The 19,097-nt window shown below is 42.7% G+C and overlaps 1 protein-coding gene and 1 long non-coding RNA gene across 4 annotated transcripts in view; one reads left to right on the forward strand and one right to left on the reverse strand.

The window, feature by feature from the left end:
• Positions 1-244: 244 nt before the first annotated feature.
• LOC140608592 (uncharacterized) lies at positions 245-18,588 on the reverse strand. 2 transcript variants are annotated; one of them, XR_012010575.1, is made up of 4 exons: positions 18,436-18,588; positions 16,693-16,796; positions 8,035-8,092; positions 245-486 (listed from the first exon to the last, which is right to left on the reverse strand). It is a non-coding gene; the product is annotated as an uncharacterized lncRNA (long non-coding RNA). The 2 variants fall into 2 exon arrangements; XR_012010576.1 differs by lacking the exon at positions 16,693-16,796.
• Positions 16,466-19,097, forward strand: part of WNT2 (Wnt family member 2) — a 48,841-nt gene continuing 46,209 nt past the window's right edge. Inside the window, exon 1 of one of the 2 annotated variants that reach the window (XM_072783319.1) lies at positions 16,466-16,818. In XM_072783319.1, the coding sequence (XP_072639420.1) occupies positions 16,616-16,818 (203 nt within the window). In that variant the 5' untranslated portion in view covers positions 16,466-16,615. Of the gene's footprint in view, positions 16,819-18,324; positions 18,544-19,097 lie in introns of those variants that run through there. The other variant, XM_072783320.1, reaches the window with a different exon arrangement.

Here is a 19,097-nt window from a genome sequence, read left to right on the forward strand (position 1 = left end):
TATTTCATAATTGTTTCCATGAATTTTATTCCTGGAATCTTTCAGACACTTTAATCTCCTTTATTTTTTTTTCCCTTTTGAAATCCATGTCACTGTTTTATGCTATCTCCTCCCTCTCGCCCCCTAACATGTCCCTCACATCTCCAATGACCATGAGTAGAAAGTAGCCTAGGTTCCAGCTCTGTTGTCATTAGTGTGTGCATTTTCCAGGTCTTGATTTCCTCATCTGTAAAATAGATTTTTTTTTTAAGATTTTATTTATTTGTTCATGAGAGACACACACAGAGAGAGGCAGAGACACAGGCAGAGGGAGAAGCAGGCTCCATGCAGGGAGCCCGACATGGGACTCGATCCCGGGACCCCGGGGTCACGTCCTGAGCCAAGGGCAGACGCTCCACTGCTGAGCCACCAGGTGCCCCAAAACAGATTGTTCCTAAGACGGACTCAGAATAATGCCATCTTCAGAGATAGATCCAATTTGGAATTCTGAAAAAAGAACAAAACCTTAGGGCCTTTACAAGAATCAATGTTTACTAAACAATTTGAAAATTGAACCCCTCGAATGGTTTTGCTTTTGATTTCACATTCAGAGATCTGATTGTGAGAATTGATTTTAACATTTGGTTGCTGCCAATTTTATATTTTTGGCAAAACTATGAATAATGACACCAACTAATTTAATGGTTACTGAGTGCTTAGTATGTGTCAGACATTATACATACCCATACATTATGTATTTTATATGAGATTGGAAAACTTACTTTATTATTAAGAGAGACAATAGGATTACTATTATTTAAGGATGTAAATGTTAGAAAAAATAAAACTTTGTGAGACTGCATCATAAGAAAGAGTGTGGTGAAGTGGTTTGTTTATTTAAATTTCCACACTTGAGAATGGTGAAAGATTGACTTATCTTTCCTTGTGGGGGTTAGGTCTCAACCTCAACTATGCCTTCCTACAAAACACAGTTACAAGAGGAAAATCTGCAAAATTCCCAGCATGTGAAATCTTTTAGAAGAGATTTAGACTGAATTGAAAGTAAATTTCTACTCATCACGGATTCAGGTCTCATTAGCATTAAGCCAATTTTGGGAGTTGCAGATGTACAATTTTCCCTGCCCCCCCCCCCCCCGTGTAAGGAATTAAAATGGGACACCAAGATCTTCAGTAGTAATACTGTAACTATCCAGTCAGGGGTAATATCATTACCTTTCATATCAGTGGCAGGATTATAACATATTCGTGGTTAGCTGTGGCCAACCAAGACTGGACTTAAATTGGGGAAATAAAAAAGTAAAGTTAATATGCAAAGTCCCTAAATCAGTTTCTAGATAAATAGGAATAGCATCATAGCACGGAAGGAAAAAATGCAAATTTTGTTCTTATTAAAGTTTTGTTTCCAGAAGTGGTCTCTGTGGTGAGGCTCCTTTGAGACCTCCTTTTAAGGAGTAAAGGACTTCCTGCCCCAGCGGCCGTGAGTGCAGGGAGCAAACGGGCCTCCTTGAGGGTTCTCTCCATTAAAGCAAGCTGCCTTCCCCCAGCTGCTTGCAGGGACGGCGAATCAGCCGAGGAGTTTAAAGGTCCCAGCTTCAGGGAACCTCGTCCCAACTCCAGAGAAGCCTAAAGGGCCATCCTGCTGGCAGAGGCCTTCACCGAGACTGCGCCACAGCCCTTCTCCTCCCTTGGCCCACTCCTGCTTCCTTCCTTCCCTTGCACAGGTGTCGCTGCCCAGAGCACTCCCTAAGAAATGCCCAGTGTGCTCATCTCCGCCTCAGTGTCTGCTTTCTGAGGAACCCAGCCGTCCGCAGCAGTGTCTTTCCTAAATCCTGAAATACAGGATTATTATTTATAACTATTTTCTCTGAAACTTAGTTTCCTATTTTGAAAAAAGATGTTGTAAAGTTTTATAATTAATTGAGCTTTGTGGCCAGGCAGACCTGAATTCCAGTTCCAGCTCTGCTCCTTACTTGCTGTGCAGCTTTTAGAAAATCTTCCAGGTCTCTGCCTCTATGACGTGAACATAACAATAATGATCATACTAAAAAAATCATCTTTAATTGGGCATTTATTGTATGCCAGTCATTTAGCTAATTTAACAAAACCTATTTCTTAATAAACCTATTGAACTAAACCTATAAGGTTGTTACAAGGTTTAGCGAACTAAGGCATAGTTTCTACAATGTCTAGTGTGTGCCATACTTAAATGGTAGCCAATATAATGTTTACTATTTATCTAAAGCGTTTATTATGGTGCCTTACATATACAAAAATGGTAGTCTACATGAGGGGGAAAAAATCAGATTTTTCTAATTGCCAGGACCATGTTTTTGAGAGAAATATTTTCTATCATGTAGTGACACTAACTAAAAATACTTAAATTGTATAAACTGATACGGAAGTATTCACAATCCACAAGACAACAGTTAATAGGTCTTGCAGATAATAAGAATAAATACTTATTATTAATAAATTATCTGGTAAGACTGCCTCTATTTCCCCTTTCCCTTTTTAACAGATTGTACCACACTCAAATACAGAGAGATGCAAGCAGCCGCAAGTCAGAGGTAGAAACCATTTGTCTATAAAGCCACACTTACTAAAACCCTCTTGTGATAGTAGAAGGAGCTAGAGTTTGCACTCTTATGAGGACTGGATGGCGTAAGGAGGTGCGTGGCTCAGTCGTGGTCAGACTGTGGGCTTGGTACCTACGCTAATATGCCTTCACCTTCCCAAGTCACAGAGGATCTCACCTCCCTGAAACATTATACACCAAAGGGGTGCCATAGTTCATCCATGTGAAAGGTACACATTTTCTCAGGTTCTTACTCATTAAATTCACCTGACCTGAAAAATATTTACTCATTTCACATCTACTTGAAAACTAATACTAAAGAGATGGAAAAATCTTAAGTTCGCTGAATTTCTAAGTAATCTGCATTGATGTCACGTTAAACACAGACATGGGGATGCTACCAAATACCTAGAAGTGTCACCATACACTAAGAGCAGCAAAAGAACCGTCCTCGTACACATCCTGGAGCAGCTGCACCAGCTCTGGGTAGTCTGACTCTTGGATGTGAGGAAAATAATCTCCTCTTTGATTAAACCACTGTGGCTGGGTTTTCTAATAATGGTGCCAAAAGTATTCCCAGTTAATACAGGGCTATACTTATGTTGCCTCGTTCTTCAATTTGCTTCTTCCCTCAACATCATTTTCCAACACATCCATGTAAAAAAGCAAAGATGTGGATTAATTCCTTTGAAATGCTGTACAATATTTCATCATATGTCCATCTCACATTTCACCACCCATTCCCCTACTGATAAAATTTTGAGTTATTTTGGATTATTCTCAATAGTGTTACTGTCCATGCTTGTGTATGTGACCTCGTATACATGTGACAAAGTTTCCTTAGCTGTATTTAGCAGTGGAATAGCTAGTTGGGGGGCACAAATATTTTCAACATCATTAACTACTGATGTTGCCAGGTATTTCCATTTACCGCTCCAAATCTCCTCTCACCCTAGACCCACACTGAAAAGCTAAATCTATGAACCACATCAAAGGCCTTTTAAGCTCTTGACTGGGTTTATCCAGCAGAGAACCCCAGCAGAATACTTAAGGTAGAGCAAGGTTCATGTATTTATTCACCTCTTTCTCCTCCCCTCAAGATTTCTGTGTCCCTCAACTGAAGGGGATTGCACCCCTGCCAGAGTCACTCCTTCTGGGTTCCAGGAACCGTCACTTCCTGTTCCTTCCAGTCTGAGGGTGGTAACAGCTCCTTTGCCTACACCTTCAAAAAATAGTCTCTTTGTAAATCAAACATTCTTGAATTATCCTACCATGTGTTTACAGAGTCTTACTGCATCACTCCTATACTGCTCCTCAAGGAGCCTCTATTAATTTACAGACATATAAGCAGCATATGAGTGTCCATTACCTACCCCACAGCCATACCAACATTTACTGACTTAACTTCTTCCTATGTGATGGATGCAAAGGTTGATTATTTCTGTTCTATTCTTGTAGTTTTCTGATTACTAGTGATAGACTTAAACATTTACAGGATATTTTATCCAAAGCAGCAGAATGCACATTCTTCTTCATGCACATGGAACATTCTCCAAGATAGACCATATGTTAATCCGCAAAGCAAGTCTTCATAAATTTAAGAAGATTAAAATCATAGTAAGCATTTTTTTCCAACCACAAATGGTAGAAATCAGTTACTATAAGAAAACTGGAAAATCCACAAATACGTGGATATTAAACATCATCCTACTGAATAAATGATAGGTCAGAAAAGAAATCAAAAGAGAAATCAGAAAATAGAAAATATCTTGTGACCGGTAACAATGGAAATACAACATACCAAAACTTACAGGATGCAGCAAAAGCAGTTCTAAGAGAAGTTCATTGTGATAATGCCTACATTAAGCAACAGGAAATTTTACACCTCAAGGAACTAGAAAAAGAAGGATAAAGCCCAAAGTTAGTAAAAGGAAGGAGATAACAAAGATCAGGAAATAAATAGAGACTAAAAAGATAGTAGAAAAGATCAATGAAACTAAAAGCTGATTTCTTGAAAAGATAAAATTGGCCAACCTTTAGGCTCACCAAGAAAAAAAGAGAGAGGACTCAAAATTAGAAATGAAAAAGATGTTATAACTGATCCCAGAGATACAAAGGATCATTAGAGTCCTATGAATAGTTATGCACCAACAAATTGGAAAACCTGGAAGAAATGGATAAATTCCTAGAAACATGCAACATACTAAAATTGAATAATGAAGAAAGAGAAAATCTGGTTAGACCTATTACTAGATAGAAGATTGTACTGAAACATTAATCAAAAACTTCCCAAACAATAAAAGACAGGACCACATGGCTTCACCAGTGAATTCTACCAAACATTTAAAGATTAATTGATACCAATCCTACTCAGACTCTTTCAAAAATTAGGAGGGAATACTTCGAAACTTATAAGGCCAGTACTATCCTGATACCAAAACTAGCCAAGGTCACTACAAGAAAAGAAATTACAGCCCAATATCTCTGATGAACAAAGGTGTAAAATCCTCAATGAAGTATTAGCTAACCAAATATAATAACCCATTAAAATGATCTTACACGATGATCAATTAGGATTCATTCCAGGATGCAAGGATGTTTCAACATGCACAAATCAATGTGATATACCACATTAACAAATAAAGGATAAAAAAAATCATATAATCATCTCAATAGATGCAGAAAAAGCATTTGACAGAATTCAACATCCATTCCTGAAAAAACTTTTCAACAAAGTAAAAAAAAAAAAAAAAAAAAAAAAAAAACAAAGTGAGGGAATGTACCTCAACACAATGAAGACCATATAATGACAAGCCCAAGCTAGCATTGTACTCAGCAGTGAAAAAATTAAAGGTTTTCTTCTAAGACCAAGAATAAGATAAAGATGCCCACTCTTGCCACTTTTATTCAACATAGTACTGGAAGTTCTAGCCAGAGCAATTAGGCAAGGTGAAAAAAAGTCATCCAAATCAGAAAGAAAGAAGTCTATCTCATTTTGCGGATGACTTCATATTATACATAGAAAAGCCTACAGACTCCGCCAAAAAACGGTTAGGATAAATTAATTCAGTAAAATTTCAGGATGCAAAATCAATATACAAAAGTCAGTTACATTTCCATACACTAGTAATGAACTACCAAGAAGAGGATTATGAAAACATATTTACAATTGTGTCAATACCTGAGAATAAATTTAACCAAGGAGGTTAAAGACATGTACACTAAATGCTAAGACAATGATGAAAGAAATTGAGGAAGGCACAGTAAATGGCAACATATTTCATGTTCATGGATTAGAAGAATTAACATTATTAAAATGTCCATACAAACCTAAAACAATCTATAGATTCAGTGCAATCCCTATCAAAATTCTAATGGCATTTTCACAAAAATAGAACAATCCTAAAATTTGAGTGGAACCACGAAGACCCTAAGTAGCCAAAATAATCTTGAGAAAGAACAAAGCTGAAGGCATCACACTTAACTAATTTCAAACTGTATTACAAAGCTATGGTAACCAAAACAATGATTCTGGCATAAAAACAGGCACATAGACCAATGGAACAAATATAGGGCCCAGAAATAAACTCACACATATTTACTCAATTAATTTATAACAAAGGAGCCAGGGACATACAAAAGGGATAGTCTCTTCAATAAATGGTACTGGAAAAACTGGACAGCCACATACAAAAAGAATGAAATTGAACCACTATCTTATACTTTTTACAAAAATCAACTCAAAATGGATTAAAGACATGAATGTAATACCTAAAACCACAAAACTCCTAGAAGAAAACATAGATGGTAAGTTCTTGGACATCAGTCTTGATGATAATTTTCTGGATTTGACAACAAAAGCAAAAATAAATTAAGTAGGACTACATCATACTAAAAAGGTTTTGTACAGCAAAGAAAACTGTCAGCAAAGAAAGTTGCCTTTGAAAAGACAACTTACAGAATGAGAGAAAATCTTTGCACATCACTTATCTGATAAGGGATTAATATCCAAAATATATAAAGAACTTAACCCAATAGGAAAAAAAAATCCAATTAATAAATGAGAAAAGTACCTTGATAGACGCTATTCCAAAGAAGACCTACAGATGGCCAACAGGTACAGGAAAAGGTGCTCAACATCACTAATCAGGGAAATGCAAATCGAAACCACAGTGGGATATTACTTTACACTGTTACAGTAGCTATTATAAAAAAAAGACAAGAAATAAGTGTTGATGAGGATGTGAAGAAAAGGGACCCCTGTGCACTGTTTGTGGGAATGCAAACTGGTACAGCACTATGGGAAACAGTATTGATGTTCCTCAAAAAAATAAAATTAGAACTACCATATGACCAAAGAATTTCACTTCTGGCCATTTATCCGAAGGAAATTAAATCACTATCTCAAAAAGATATCTGCACTCCCATGTTCACTGCAGCATTACTCACAATTCCCAAGACATGGAAACAACCTAAATGTCCATTAGGAGATAAAATGTGAGTGTGTGTATCATGGAGTTATTATTCAGCCGTTAAAAATGAGGAAATCTTGTCTTTCGCAACAACATGGATGGACCTTGAGATCATTATGCTAAGTGAAATAAGTCAAAGAAAATACTGTATCATTACATATACGTGGAATCTAAATTTTTTTTTTTTTTAGTGACTCATAGATACAACAAACAGACGGTGGTTGTCATTGATGGGATAAGGCACAGATAAAATGGGTAAAGGTGATCTAAAAGTACAAACTTCTAGTTATAAAATAAATTAATCCTGGGGCTGTAGCATACAGCCTGGAGACTATAGCGAACCATATTGCATTGCATATTTGAAAGATGTTATACAGTAAAGCTTAAAAGTTCTCATAATGAGAAAAAAAATTTTACGCGTGGTGATGGACGTGAACTAAAGTTATTGTAGTCATTTCATTATATATACGCATATCAAATCATTAAGTTGTACCCTTAAAATTAATCATATGTTAATTCTATCTCAATTTTTAAAACCAGGAACTTAAATGGAAAATACAGTCATTAAAAAAGAACGAAATCCTGCCATTTGAAACCACATGGATGGACCTAGAGGGTATTATGCTATGTGAAATAAGTCAGAGGAAGACAAATGCCATATGATTTCATTCATCCACGAAATTTAAGAAAAAAGCAAAATATAAAAGACAAAAGGGGATCCCTGGGTGGCTCAGCGGTTTAGCGCCTGCCTTTGGCTCAGGGCAGGATCCTGGAGTCACGGGATTAAGTCCCCCATCTGGCTCCCTGCAGGGAGCCTGCTTCTCTCTCTCTGCCTGTGTCTCTGCCTCTCTCTGTGTGTGTCTCATGAATAAATAAATAAGATATTTTTTAAAAAAGACAAATATAGAGAACAAACTGGTAGTTGCCAGAAGAGAGATGGGTGGGGGATGGATGGAGTAGGTGAAGGAGATTAAGGAGCACACTTACCTTGATGAGCACTGAGTAACGTGTAGAATTGTTGAATCACTATGTTGAACACCTGGAACTAATAAAACACTGGATGTTAATTATACTTGAATTTAAAAAAAATAGATAACAATTTTTAAAAAGCAGTAATTTGGAAGGCGGGCTGTTATGTAGCAATAGGTAACTGAAAAAGTGATTTGTTGTGTTATTTCTGTATTGGTTAACCTAGAGATTACAATATCTGTTCCTGACTTAGAATGTGTATTAAACATGGCTTCATATTAATGCCTTTTTACTCAGTTCAAAGTATTTCCTGATATCCTTTGAGACTTTTTTGACCTATAGGTTACTTAGGTGTATATTGCTTAATTTCCAGAAGTTTGGAGGTTTTCTTGATTTCTTTCCCTCATCGATTTTCCATTTCATTCCATTTCACTCAGAGAACATATTTGGTATGATTTTGCTTCTTTTCATTTGTTACTGTTTACTACCTAGCATAGCCTCTATCTTAGTGAGTGCTTCATTTCACTTGAGAAGAATGTATATTCTGCTGTTGTAGAGTGACATTCTATAAATAACTAAATCCAGTCGGTTGATGGTATTGTTGAGTTCTGTATCTTAATTCTCTGCTCGTTCTGCCGACCACTGAGAGTGAAATGTTGATAACAACTGTGATTGTTAATCTGTCTGCTTTTTCTTTCAGTTTGGTCAAATTTTACTTCATATGTTTTGCAAGCCTGTTGTTTGGTGCATACACATTTAGCACTGTCTGTCTTCTGTGTAAATTGGCCCTTTTATAGTTAGGTCACACCCCTCTTCATCTCAGGTAAGTGTTTTTGCTCAGATACCTACTCTGATATTGACATATCCACTTCATCTTTTCTTTAATTAGTGTTTGCGTGATGTATCTTCTCCTCTCCTTCTCCTTTTAATCTACCTGTATTATTATATTTGAAGTGAGTTTCTTATAGATAGCATATTGTTGGGTCTTGTGTTTTTATTTTTTCAATCTTTACTTTTAAATTTTTGCGTTGGGACCATATATGTATATTTTATATAATTATTGATAATATCTTGATTTGTGTCTATCATTTAGTTATTTGCCTCCTAGTTTTCTTTTTCATTGCTCTGGTCCCCTTTCTTACCTTCTTTTGGATTATTTGAACATCTTAATTTTTTACATTCTTTCCTCTCTGTATAGTCATTGTTAGTGGGGTTGTATTATATATGCATAACTTTGTGCAGTTGATTCTAACATAAACAGTTTACAAATTCAGGTGGGATGTAGAAAGTTACCACCATGTAAGTCCTTTTACCCTCCCCACCTGATACTGTAGTTTCTTATGTACTATATCTATACACAATGAAAACACTTTCAGACTGTTCCCTTTTTTGCCTTCAATCATCATTTTTTTTTTTCAAACATGTTTTAAATAGCTGGAGAGAAGTAGTTTGTAATATTTACCCAGCTTCCTTGCCTTTCTTTCACTCCAGGTTTTTCAGGTCTCCTTATATAATTTTCTTTTTGTCTTCAAAAATTCTCTTAGCATTTATTTTAAAAAAGTCTCCTGATGGTAAATTCTTCATCTTCCTTCGTCTGAGAGTGTCCTTATTTCACTTTCATTAATGAAGGATATTCAACCCAGGCTGAATTTTCTTTTCATTCAGAGCTTTAAAAAAATATTGTCTAGGGCACCTGGATGGCTCAGTCAGTTAAGCATCCAACTCTTGATTTCGTGGACTGGAGGCTCCTAGCTCAGCTTGGAGTCAGCTTAGGATTCTCTCTCTCTCCCTGCTCCTCCCCCCATTTGCATGCACACTTGCGTACTCTCCTAATAAGATATTTAAAATAATAAAAACATTGTTTAACTTCCTTCTGCTTTCATAATTTCTGATGAGAAATCTCTAGTCATTAAAATCATCATTCTCCTTTGTTCTTCATAAATAATGCATCATCTGTTTCTGTCAGGTTATAAGATTTTATCTTTGCTCTTAGCTTTCAGCGGTTTTATTGTGATGTGTCTTGGCATGGATCTCTTTGGATCTTTCCTGTTTGGGGTTTTCTGAGCTTTTAGAATCTCTAGGTTTATACCTTTGATAAAATTTAGCAAGTTTTTAGGTATTATTTTTGTGAATATTTTTTGTTTCAATGGGATGTTTTTCATCTCCTTCTAGGATTCCATGACATATTTCACCTTGTAGAATTGTTTCACAGATTCCTGAGGCTTTGTTCATTTCCTTTCAATCTCTTTTCCTTCTCTTTTTAGGGCTGGATAATTTCTACTGATCTGTCTTCACGTTCACTCACACTTTCATCTCCATTTTGCTCTTGGTCTGGGCTAGTGAGATACTTCTATATCGGTGTAAGGAAGACAGTGTGTATATTTTTAGTTATAAAACTTCTGTGTTGTTACTCTTTCTGTTTTCTGTTTCTTTGCTGGTATTTTCTATCATCCATTTGTTTCAAAAGTTTCATCGTTACCTCTTGGAGTCGTTTCATAATAACAACTTTAAAAGTCTTTGATAATTTCAACACCTGTGTCATCTACGAATTAGTGTCTGTAGATTATCTTTTTCCATATGACTTGGAATTTTCTTGGTTCTTTGTATGCCATATAATTTTCGTTGTATCTTGGACATTTTGAATAGATCGTAAGAAGATTCTGGGTCTAGATTAAGTCCTTTAGAGATTGTTGATAGTCTTGTTTTAGCATACAATCAACCCAATTGGTTTCAGGCTAAAAATTCTGACTAGCTTTCCATGGCTCATGTTCTGATGTTACTTCAATTTTCAAAGCCTTTGCAATGCTCTTCATGCCGACCTCATACATGTAAGACACAGTGGTTTGTCTAGATCCTGGGAGGTGGTCTATCTCACAGTTCTGTTCTCAGAAGTCTTTGGTATGATATTTAGAGTCACATCCACATGTGTACAGCTTGGGAGTAGGCACAGGAGTTTAAATACAATGATATGGAGCCTCTCTTCCAGGTTTCTCATTCTCTCTGACTTCCGAGGTATTTTCTGGTTCTCAAGGACTTACCTTCTTGGGGATCCCTGGGTGGCGCAGCGGTTTGGCGCCTGCCTTTGGCCCAGGGTGCGATCCTGGAGACCCGGTCCCACGTCGGGCTCCCGGTGCATGGAGCCTGCTTCTCCCTCTGCCTGTGTCTCTGCCTCTCTCTCTCTCTCTCTCTCTCTGACTATCATAAATAAATAAAAAATGTTAAAAAAAAGGACTTACCTTCTTGGTCCTATGACCAGAAACTGGCTTTAGTTATCTCATTCTGCCATTTGCTTTCTGTGACTATAACTATTTCTGGAGCCACACAACAGAAAAGAAAGAAAAGGAGGGAAAAAGAGGCAATGGAATTTTGTCCTGGTTTCTTGAGACCACAGCTCCCCTTTTTGGAGAGGAATTTTCTCCTCTGTCCAAGTTTTAGGCACATGTGGGCTCTCACTGATGCTACTGTCCCTACTGACAACACCAATATAGGACTTTTCAGGAGACCCAGAAATAAGAGAGATGGGGTGGGGTGAGAGCACTGAGGGGACTTCTCCCACACTCTCTGGTATGTTAGAAGTCCCTTTCATGTTCCTTGAATCAAAACCAGAGAGCTTCTCTGGAGACTTCTGTGGGTCTCTCTATTCATACAAGGTACCCACTTCAAGGGTTTAGCTACCTTGGGGCCAGGCTACAGGAAATACAAAATAAGAAACTTACCATTACTTATTAGTACCTAAAATTCCCATTTTCTTCAGTCCACTCACTACCATTTACTTTTCATAGTCTTCCAATAGCTTCTCTATGCATCCTTTCCAAGTTTATCTCTGTATTCGGTGGGAGATACAAGGTATACCTACTCCATCTAACTTGGAATCAGAGCACCCTCCTGCTTTTTATGCTAGTGATGTCATGCATTTTCCTTCTACATGTCTTAAACCTCACAAGATATTATAATCACTTAATAACCATTTTGACAGTTAATACTATTTTATATCTTCCCACAATTTACCCTTCACAGAGTTCATTCTTTCCTGCAGTTCCATAATACCATCTATAGTATACTTTTCCTTCAGCCTAAAGAACTAGCTTAATACTTACTTTCTTAGCTTTTGTTTGAAAGTATCTTTTTTTGGTCTCCATTTTTGAAGGATCTTTAAAAAGAAACAATTCCTGTTTAGCAGTCCCACCCACCACCCCTTCTTATTTATTTATTTTTTATTTCGTTTTAAGATTTACTTATTTGACAAATGGGGGAGGAGTGGAATAGGAGGAGCATAGAGGGAGAGGGAGAAGCAGGCTCCCCATTCAGCAGGGAGCCCAACCTGGGGCTCAATCCCAGACCCCTGGGATCATGACCTGATCCCAAAGCAGATGCTCAACCCATCGAGCCACCCAGGTTTCCCCCTTTTTTGTTTTTTAAAGATGTCATTCTACTGTCCCCTGATTTCAACAGTTTGCATTGAAAAGCCAGCCCTAGCTTATGGTTTGTCCCACAATGCTACTATGTCTGTCTTTTCATGCACCTTTAATATATTTTCTCCTTGTCTTTGTCACCAGTTTAAGTGTGATATACCTAAGAATGGTTTTCCCTGTATTTGTTCTGCTTCACGTTCACAGATTTCTTAAGTATGTGGATTTCCTTCTTTCATCATTTTGGAAAATTTTCTTTTTTTTTTTTTTGGAAAATTTTCAAAAATATTTCTTTAGTCCCATTCTCTCTCTCCTCTAGACATTTTCACTCTGTCTCTTATTTTCCTTTCTATATTTTATATCCTTTTAATCCTCTCTGTGCATTACCTGGAGACTCTTTATTGACCTCTCTCCTTGTTTACTAGTCCACTCTTCTGCTGATAGTTCCTCAAACCGTCTATCTATTCTTAATTCTGGTCACAGCTTCCTTTCCCCTCCCTCGGTTCTAGGATTCTTATGTAAGTCTTCTGTATGAGTTCCAGTTCTCTGTTAAAATTATCTGTTATTTTGTGAACTTTTAAAAGTTATTTTGGTAACTCGAATCAAAACTCTAAATTACTTCTGGGTCTCTTTTCTGTTGATTTGCTTCTGGGGTTTTGTTTTGTTTTAATTTTTAGGTTTGATGCTGGATATAATGGATAAGAATTTATAGGGACCCTAAATGATATTATGTTCTTTACAGGGAGAGTTGAATTTTCTTATGGCTCACTTTGGTCCTGTCAAGAGTTGGTTTTAGACTTTATTGGGGTTGCTCTGTTTCAGTTTTGCCCATACTCATGAACTATAGTCCTTATTCCCAAGGTAAGGGGAAGAAGAGGAAACAAAGAACAGCTCTTCTTTCAATTTTGAAGGACATTTTTCACTTATAGAATTCTGTGGGAACCACTGTTTTTTAAGCATTTTTAAAAAGTTGCTTTGTTGTCTCTTGACTTCCATTATTGCTAATAAAAAATTACCTGTAATTCATATTCTTGTTCACCTGTATTTAATGTATCTCTTCCCTTTGGTCGCTTTAGAGATTTTTCTCATCTTTGCTTTTAAACAGTTTGACCATAATGTATGTAGGTATGCTATGCTTCGTATTTATTCCACTTGAGGCTTTCTGACCCTCTGGGGTCTATAAATGGATGTGTTCTATCATATTGGACAAATAGGGTGCAGTATTTTTTCATATACATATATGTAATCTCACATATCACATTTTCTCTCTTTTTGGAATTCCACTCGCACATATATTAGACTACTTGGCATTGTACCACAGATATCTGAGGTTACATTTCTTTAATTTTCAGTATCTTTTCTCTCAGTTCTTCAGATTAGATAACGTCTGTCTTTAGGCTTATCATCCTTTTCTCTTTCCTACTCCATTCCATTGTTATACCCATTCAGTGAATTTTTCATTTCAGACATTAGACTTTTTGGTCCTAGATTTTGTTTCTTAGGGCTTTCATTTCTCTACTGAAATTTCCACCTATTTGTTCATTGTGATCATATTTTCCCTTAAATACTTGAACATAATTATAAATTATTCAAAAACATTTTCCCACCGGTGCCTGCAACTGGGCCATCTCAGAGTCAGTCTCTTTTGATTGCTTTTTCTTGAGTCTGAGTCACATTTTTCTGGCTTTTCACTTGCCTATTAATTTTTGTTATTGTATGTTCTACACTGAAAATTATATAGTCTGGTCTTCCTTAAATGGGTGTTGGATTATGTCATCTTCTTTCATTTTAAAAGATTTTATTCATTCATGAGAGACAGAGAGAGAGAGGCAGAGACATAGGCAGAGGGGAGGCGGATGTGGGACTTGATCCTAGGACCCCGGGACCACACCCTGAGCCAAAGGCAGACAATCAACCACTGAGCCACCCAGGCATTGCTGTTGTCTTCTTTTAATGAGTTTGGTTTAATTCTTGTAAATTTCCCTTGGCCTATCTGCTTTGTTTTTATTGAGTATGTAATATGGGACCTAAAATATGCTTTTTACACTAAGGTGTGCCCCTTACTTTAAAGGGATGGCCTTTCTAAAATCTAAAATGAATGCTTGGAGTGCCTCATGAGGTCTCTCCACCCCCACTGAGATGGAACTCTCATGTCTCTCAACACTGCATGATATGCAGCAGGCAATCTCTACTAGGCTGTGGAGTCTTATCATGTCCTTATTCATCTCAGCATTCAGCCAAGGAACCATGGTGAATCCCCGTGTAAACTTCTAGGGCCCCCCTTTTCACAGCTACCTACTTTCAGATATGCTATCCTGCCAATTTCAGCTGCTTCAACGGCCCAAAAGTCCAGTTTCTCCTTAAATGAGACTACTCTGCATGGGTTCCACTTTCTTGCACCCCAGGGAAAAAGGTGCCTTTCAGCAGAAAAATCAGGACAGTTATGGGATAGTTATGGAACATACCTCATATATTTCCTCTCTCTCAAAGATCACAGCTGTGGGCTGCCTGTTACCCAATGCCTGAAAAGCTTTGTCACCTGTAGTTTTAGAGTTTTTTTTCCCAGTAGGAGAACAAGCCAGGTACCTATTACTCTCTTGTGGCTAGAAGCAAATCTTTGATGCACACTTAAATGCACACTGAGATTTAAATCACTGATACTTTTAACTATTCCTAAGAGGAACTTTTGACCAAGAGTAGGTAAGAGTGCACTTAATAACATGTTAGGAATGACTAAAGAGGGAAAGGGGCAATGCTCTTAAGGGCATTAAAAACAAAATTTGAAAGCTAACCTATGTTATATGCATGATACTCTTACTTGTATAGACTTAGCAAGTAAAAAAAAAGTAATTATATATATTCTGTGTTGTTATTTTATATATAACCTATGTTGTAATGTATATGATACTCATAGATTTAGAAGATAAAAAGATATATTTTTTTCTTCCCTATTTTGACCCATCCTGTTAATTCAAAATGTTCTCACTTAAGGTCACTGAATCTAAGTTTGAGATACTAGACCTTTGAATCACTGGTTAGTGAGTAGCTAAATTAGGAGTCATGGCCTTAGGAAGAAGCCAGTTCAGACTGAAACACAAGTGACTATTTGGTTGAAGAAGTAACTCTCCATTTTTAAAGGGTGGAGATGGTTTGGTAGTAAATTAGTTCTCTCTCTGCCCTGGGAGATTAGACAAACAATGGATCTAACTAAGAAAATAGACTGACTCATTTGGCTACGATGCTATACTGAAGTTATAAGCAAACTAACATTAATCTTCAGAAAGAGAATCGGGCTCGGTATACTGTAAATGAGTTTTACAGTCAGTTCTGAGATTTCTCACTGAATAATAATTTTTTAAAAATCAGACATCTATAGATCTAATGGCACTCTGAACCCTGCCTTTCCTTACCTCATCCTCTGCTATAGCATAGCTGAAGTCATATGCAATTTACTTCATTATTTATTAACTCTGCTTTAGGGTGGTAGTTTTTATTGCGAGAGAAGTGAGGATGGTAATAACTGCCCTGAGTTTCTTGAGCATTTCCAAACTTCCTCAGGGACCACCCTGAGGACCCTTCCTTCAGGGTCCACCTGAAGAATAGGTACAGTATGAGAAGGGAGGAGAGGCAGACCTGTTAGCAGGAAGAAGTTGCACAGGGCTCATAACGGGTCATAAGTGCACAGGGGTGGAGAATGAAGGGAAATGTAATCACACATCTGGAAGAGACCAGTCATCTGCTCCAGACTGCCTCTGGACAGGTCAGGAAGGGGTGTTTGGGTGGACCTTTTTTTTTTTTTTTTTTTTTCACATCTGGATTTAGCTTCTCTTGAACTTTTGAGCTTTTTGCCTTTTACCAAGCCTGTTTCTTCTCTGCAAATCATGTGGTACTTCTGCCCCAGGACGAAGTCCTTGGAGTGGATTTAATTAGCATTGGGGATGGTCCGTTCTTTTTCCAGAAGGTCTGTTTCAGGTTTAGGTCATTCCATTGGCCTCACCAACAACTGAAGGGCAGATGTCCTGGCCACTCAGTAGTCCCCTGGGCGGAGAGGAAGGACCTCTAGGCTGCTGGTCACACTCCTTGTGTTTCTAACTCGCCTTAGCTGTGAGGACAGGAGGTGCTGAGGTGGGTGGAACTCGGAGTTGAGGAGTTTTTAGGTGATTTCGGGTCTCACAGTCCGTAAGAGCAGCATGCAGCTGCCTACCTTTCCCCGCATACGCGTACACACCCCTACATTACGTGCTGGTAGGAGGGCAATTTTTGGCACCTTGGGGCTCCTCTGGGGCCGCTCATTTCTTCCACGAGTCCCGGGTGTCTGCATTTACCGCAAGAGACTGGGCAGAGCGGAGTGGCAGTCAGTGGTGGCCGCCGCTGTCATGAGCATCAGAGAGAGGTAAGGTAAGCAGGGCTCTTTCTTGCCGCTCGGTGGCCACCCCGGGCCCCCGCCCGCCTCGCCCGCCTCGCCCGCCTCGCCCGCCGCCACCCGCGCGTGCACCCGCGGAGCAGACGCGCAGCCCCGCGCCCCCGCGCCCCTCCCTGCGGCCGGCACAGGCCGACCCGAACTTCCCTTGGGTCGCGGCCCAGCGATACGGAGCGGCCCTGGCGCGGGGCCCTGCTCTTCCCGAGTCGTGGGTGGCGCGGTGCTTGTTTGCCTCCCCTCCCTTTCCGGACCCGACCAGGGATGTATCTGGGTCAGCCTGGGAGGGGCTGGACCTGCCGGGGGCCGGCGGGGCGGAGGGGGGCGATGACAGCATCTGTCAGGTTCCTGGCGTTTCCGGGCTTGGCCCCGTCCAGCCTCGCCCCGCACTCGCGCCCGGCGGGCCCCGGCCCCGGCCCCTGCCCCGGCCCCGGCCCCGGCCCCAGCCCCTGCCCCGGCGGCGCGGGCGCGGCCGCCCCTGCTCGCCCTCCGCCGCGCGCACGGCCGGGCCCCCGGGGAGGCAGGGGGCGACGCAACGGCTCGCGGCCGCCACCGGCCCCCGGGCTTCCTTCCTGCCCGGTGACAGACGGCGGGGCCGCAGGCCAGTCGCCGCGGGAGAGGCTCCCCCCCGGGCCCGAGCCGCCGTCGGCCGCGCCAAGCGGGGACCCAGCGCAGGCCCCAGGGGCCTCTCCCCAGGGCCCGCGCCCCGCACCCCCACCCCCCACCCCCCCGGCGCCCGCGGCCCCCGCGGCTCCCGGAGCGAGGCGCGAGGTGCGTCCGGCCCGCGCCCGCCGACGCCTTGGCCGCGGGGTCACGGGCTCGCGGCTCCCCGCTCCGACGGCTCCAGGCCCGGCCCCCCCCCCGCGAGCCGCCCCGCGCCTGCCCTCGCTCTTCCTCGGCGCGTCGCGGAGCAGCGACCCGAGCGCTCCCGGGGCTCCCGCCCTCGCCCTCCCCGCACCTCCCCGCCCTGCCGCCGCCGCCGCCGCCGCCGCACGCTCGGGCCTCGTGTGCGCGCGGGAGCCCCGATGCCCCCGGGCCAGCAGCCCCGCAGCCCCGCAGCCCCGCACGGCGCCCCCCGCCGCCCCCGAGGCCGCGCGCCAGCCCCCCGCGCCGAGCCCAGCCGAGCCGCGCGCCCGCCCCCCGCCCCCTGCAGCTCCACGCGCCCGCGGCCCGCCCGCCCCGCCCCGCCCCGCCCCCGCCCCCCTGCAGCTCCACGCGCCCGCGGCCCGCGCCCCCCGCCCCCGCCCCCGCCCCCGGCTCCCCGCGCCCGCGGCCCGCCCCCGCCGCACCCCCTCCCCCGGCCGCTCCCGGCGGGCGGGGAGCCGAGCGGACTGGGGCGCGCAGGGGGCGCGCAGAGCTCTCGGGCCGCCCGCGCTCGCCGCGCCTCGGGGACCGCGCTGGGGCGAGCGGCCCGGGCCGGCCCCCCTCGCTCGCCCCGCCGCGGGTCTGAAACTTTCTCGGCGGGTCCGCGGCTCGTCGCCGACGCGAGCAGGGGGCGGGGGCGGGGGCGCGGCGCGGCGGCCGTGACGAGGCGCTCCCGGCGCTGAGCGCTTCTGCTCGGGGCTCGCATGGCGCCCGCGCACGGAGTCTGACCTGATGCGGACGCAGCGGGGTTACTATGAACGCCCCTGTCGGTGGAACCTGGCTCTGGCTCCCTCTGCTCCTGGCCTGGCTCGCCCCCGGGGTCGGCGCCTCGTGGTGGTAAGTCCCCGCGCGCGGGCGCAGGGGGGAGGCGGGGAGCGGGGCGCGCACCGGCCCCGGGGACCTGCCGCCGCCGCCGCCCCCGCCCGCCCGCCCGCTCGCCCCGGCCGCTGCGCCCCCGCCGCCCCCCCCGCCGCCCTGCCTCTCCCCCAAGACCAGTCCAGTTTTGACAACTCCAAAAAAAAAAAAAAAAAAAAATTCCAAACCCACAACGTCCCTCAAACGAGAGAGCTCGGGTGTTTGGTTGATTCGGATCCAGATGAGCGACAGCAAAACCAGCCAATTTCTCATCCCGGTGACACAGACGCGCCAGCCGGGGCCCTAGCTCTGTAGCCCGGGCGTGTGTGTGCGTGAGTGTGCAAATGCAGCGTGAAAACTGCAACCGTCTCCCCCGCCCGGGCCCCCCACCCCGGCCCCCCGGGCGGTGCGGGGCCGCGCAGCCCGCAGGTGAGGACTTGCAGTGTCCCCCCCGCCCCAGGTCCCCCAGGTACCCCGGGCGGTGCAGAGCGGCGCAGCCCGCAGGTGGGCACTTGCAGTGTCCTCCCAGGTCCCCC

Source organism: Canis lupus, chromosome 18 (genome assembly GCF_048164855.1).
Source record: "Canis lupus baileyi chromosome 18, mCanLup2.hap1, whole genome shotgun sequence".
NCBI lineage: Eukaryota > Metazoa > Chordata > Mammalia > Carnivora > Canidae > Canis > Canis lupus.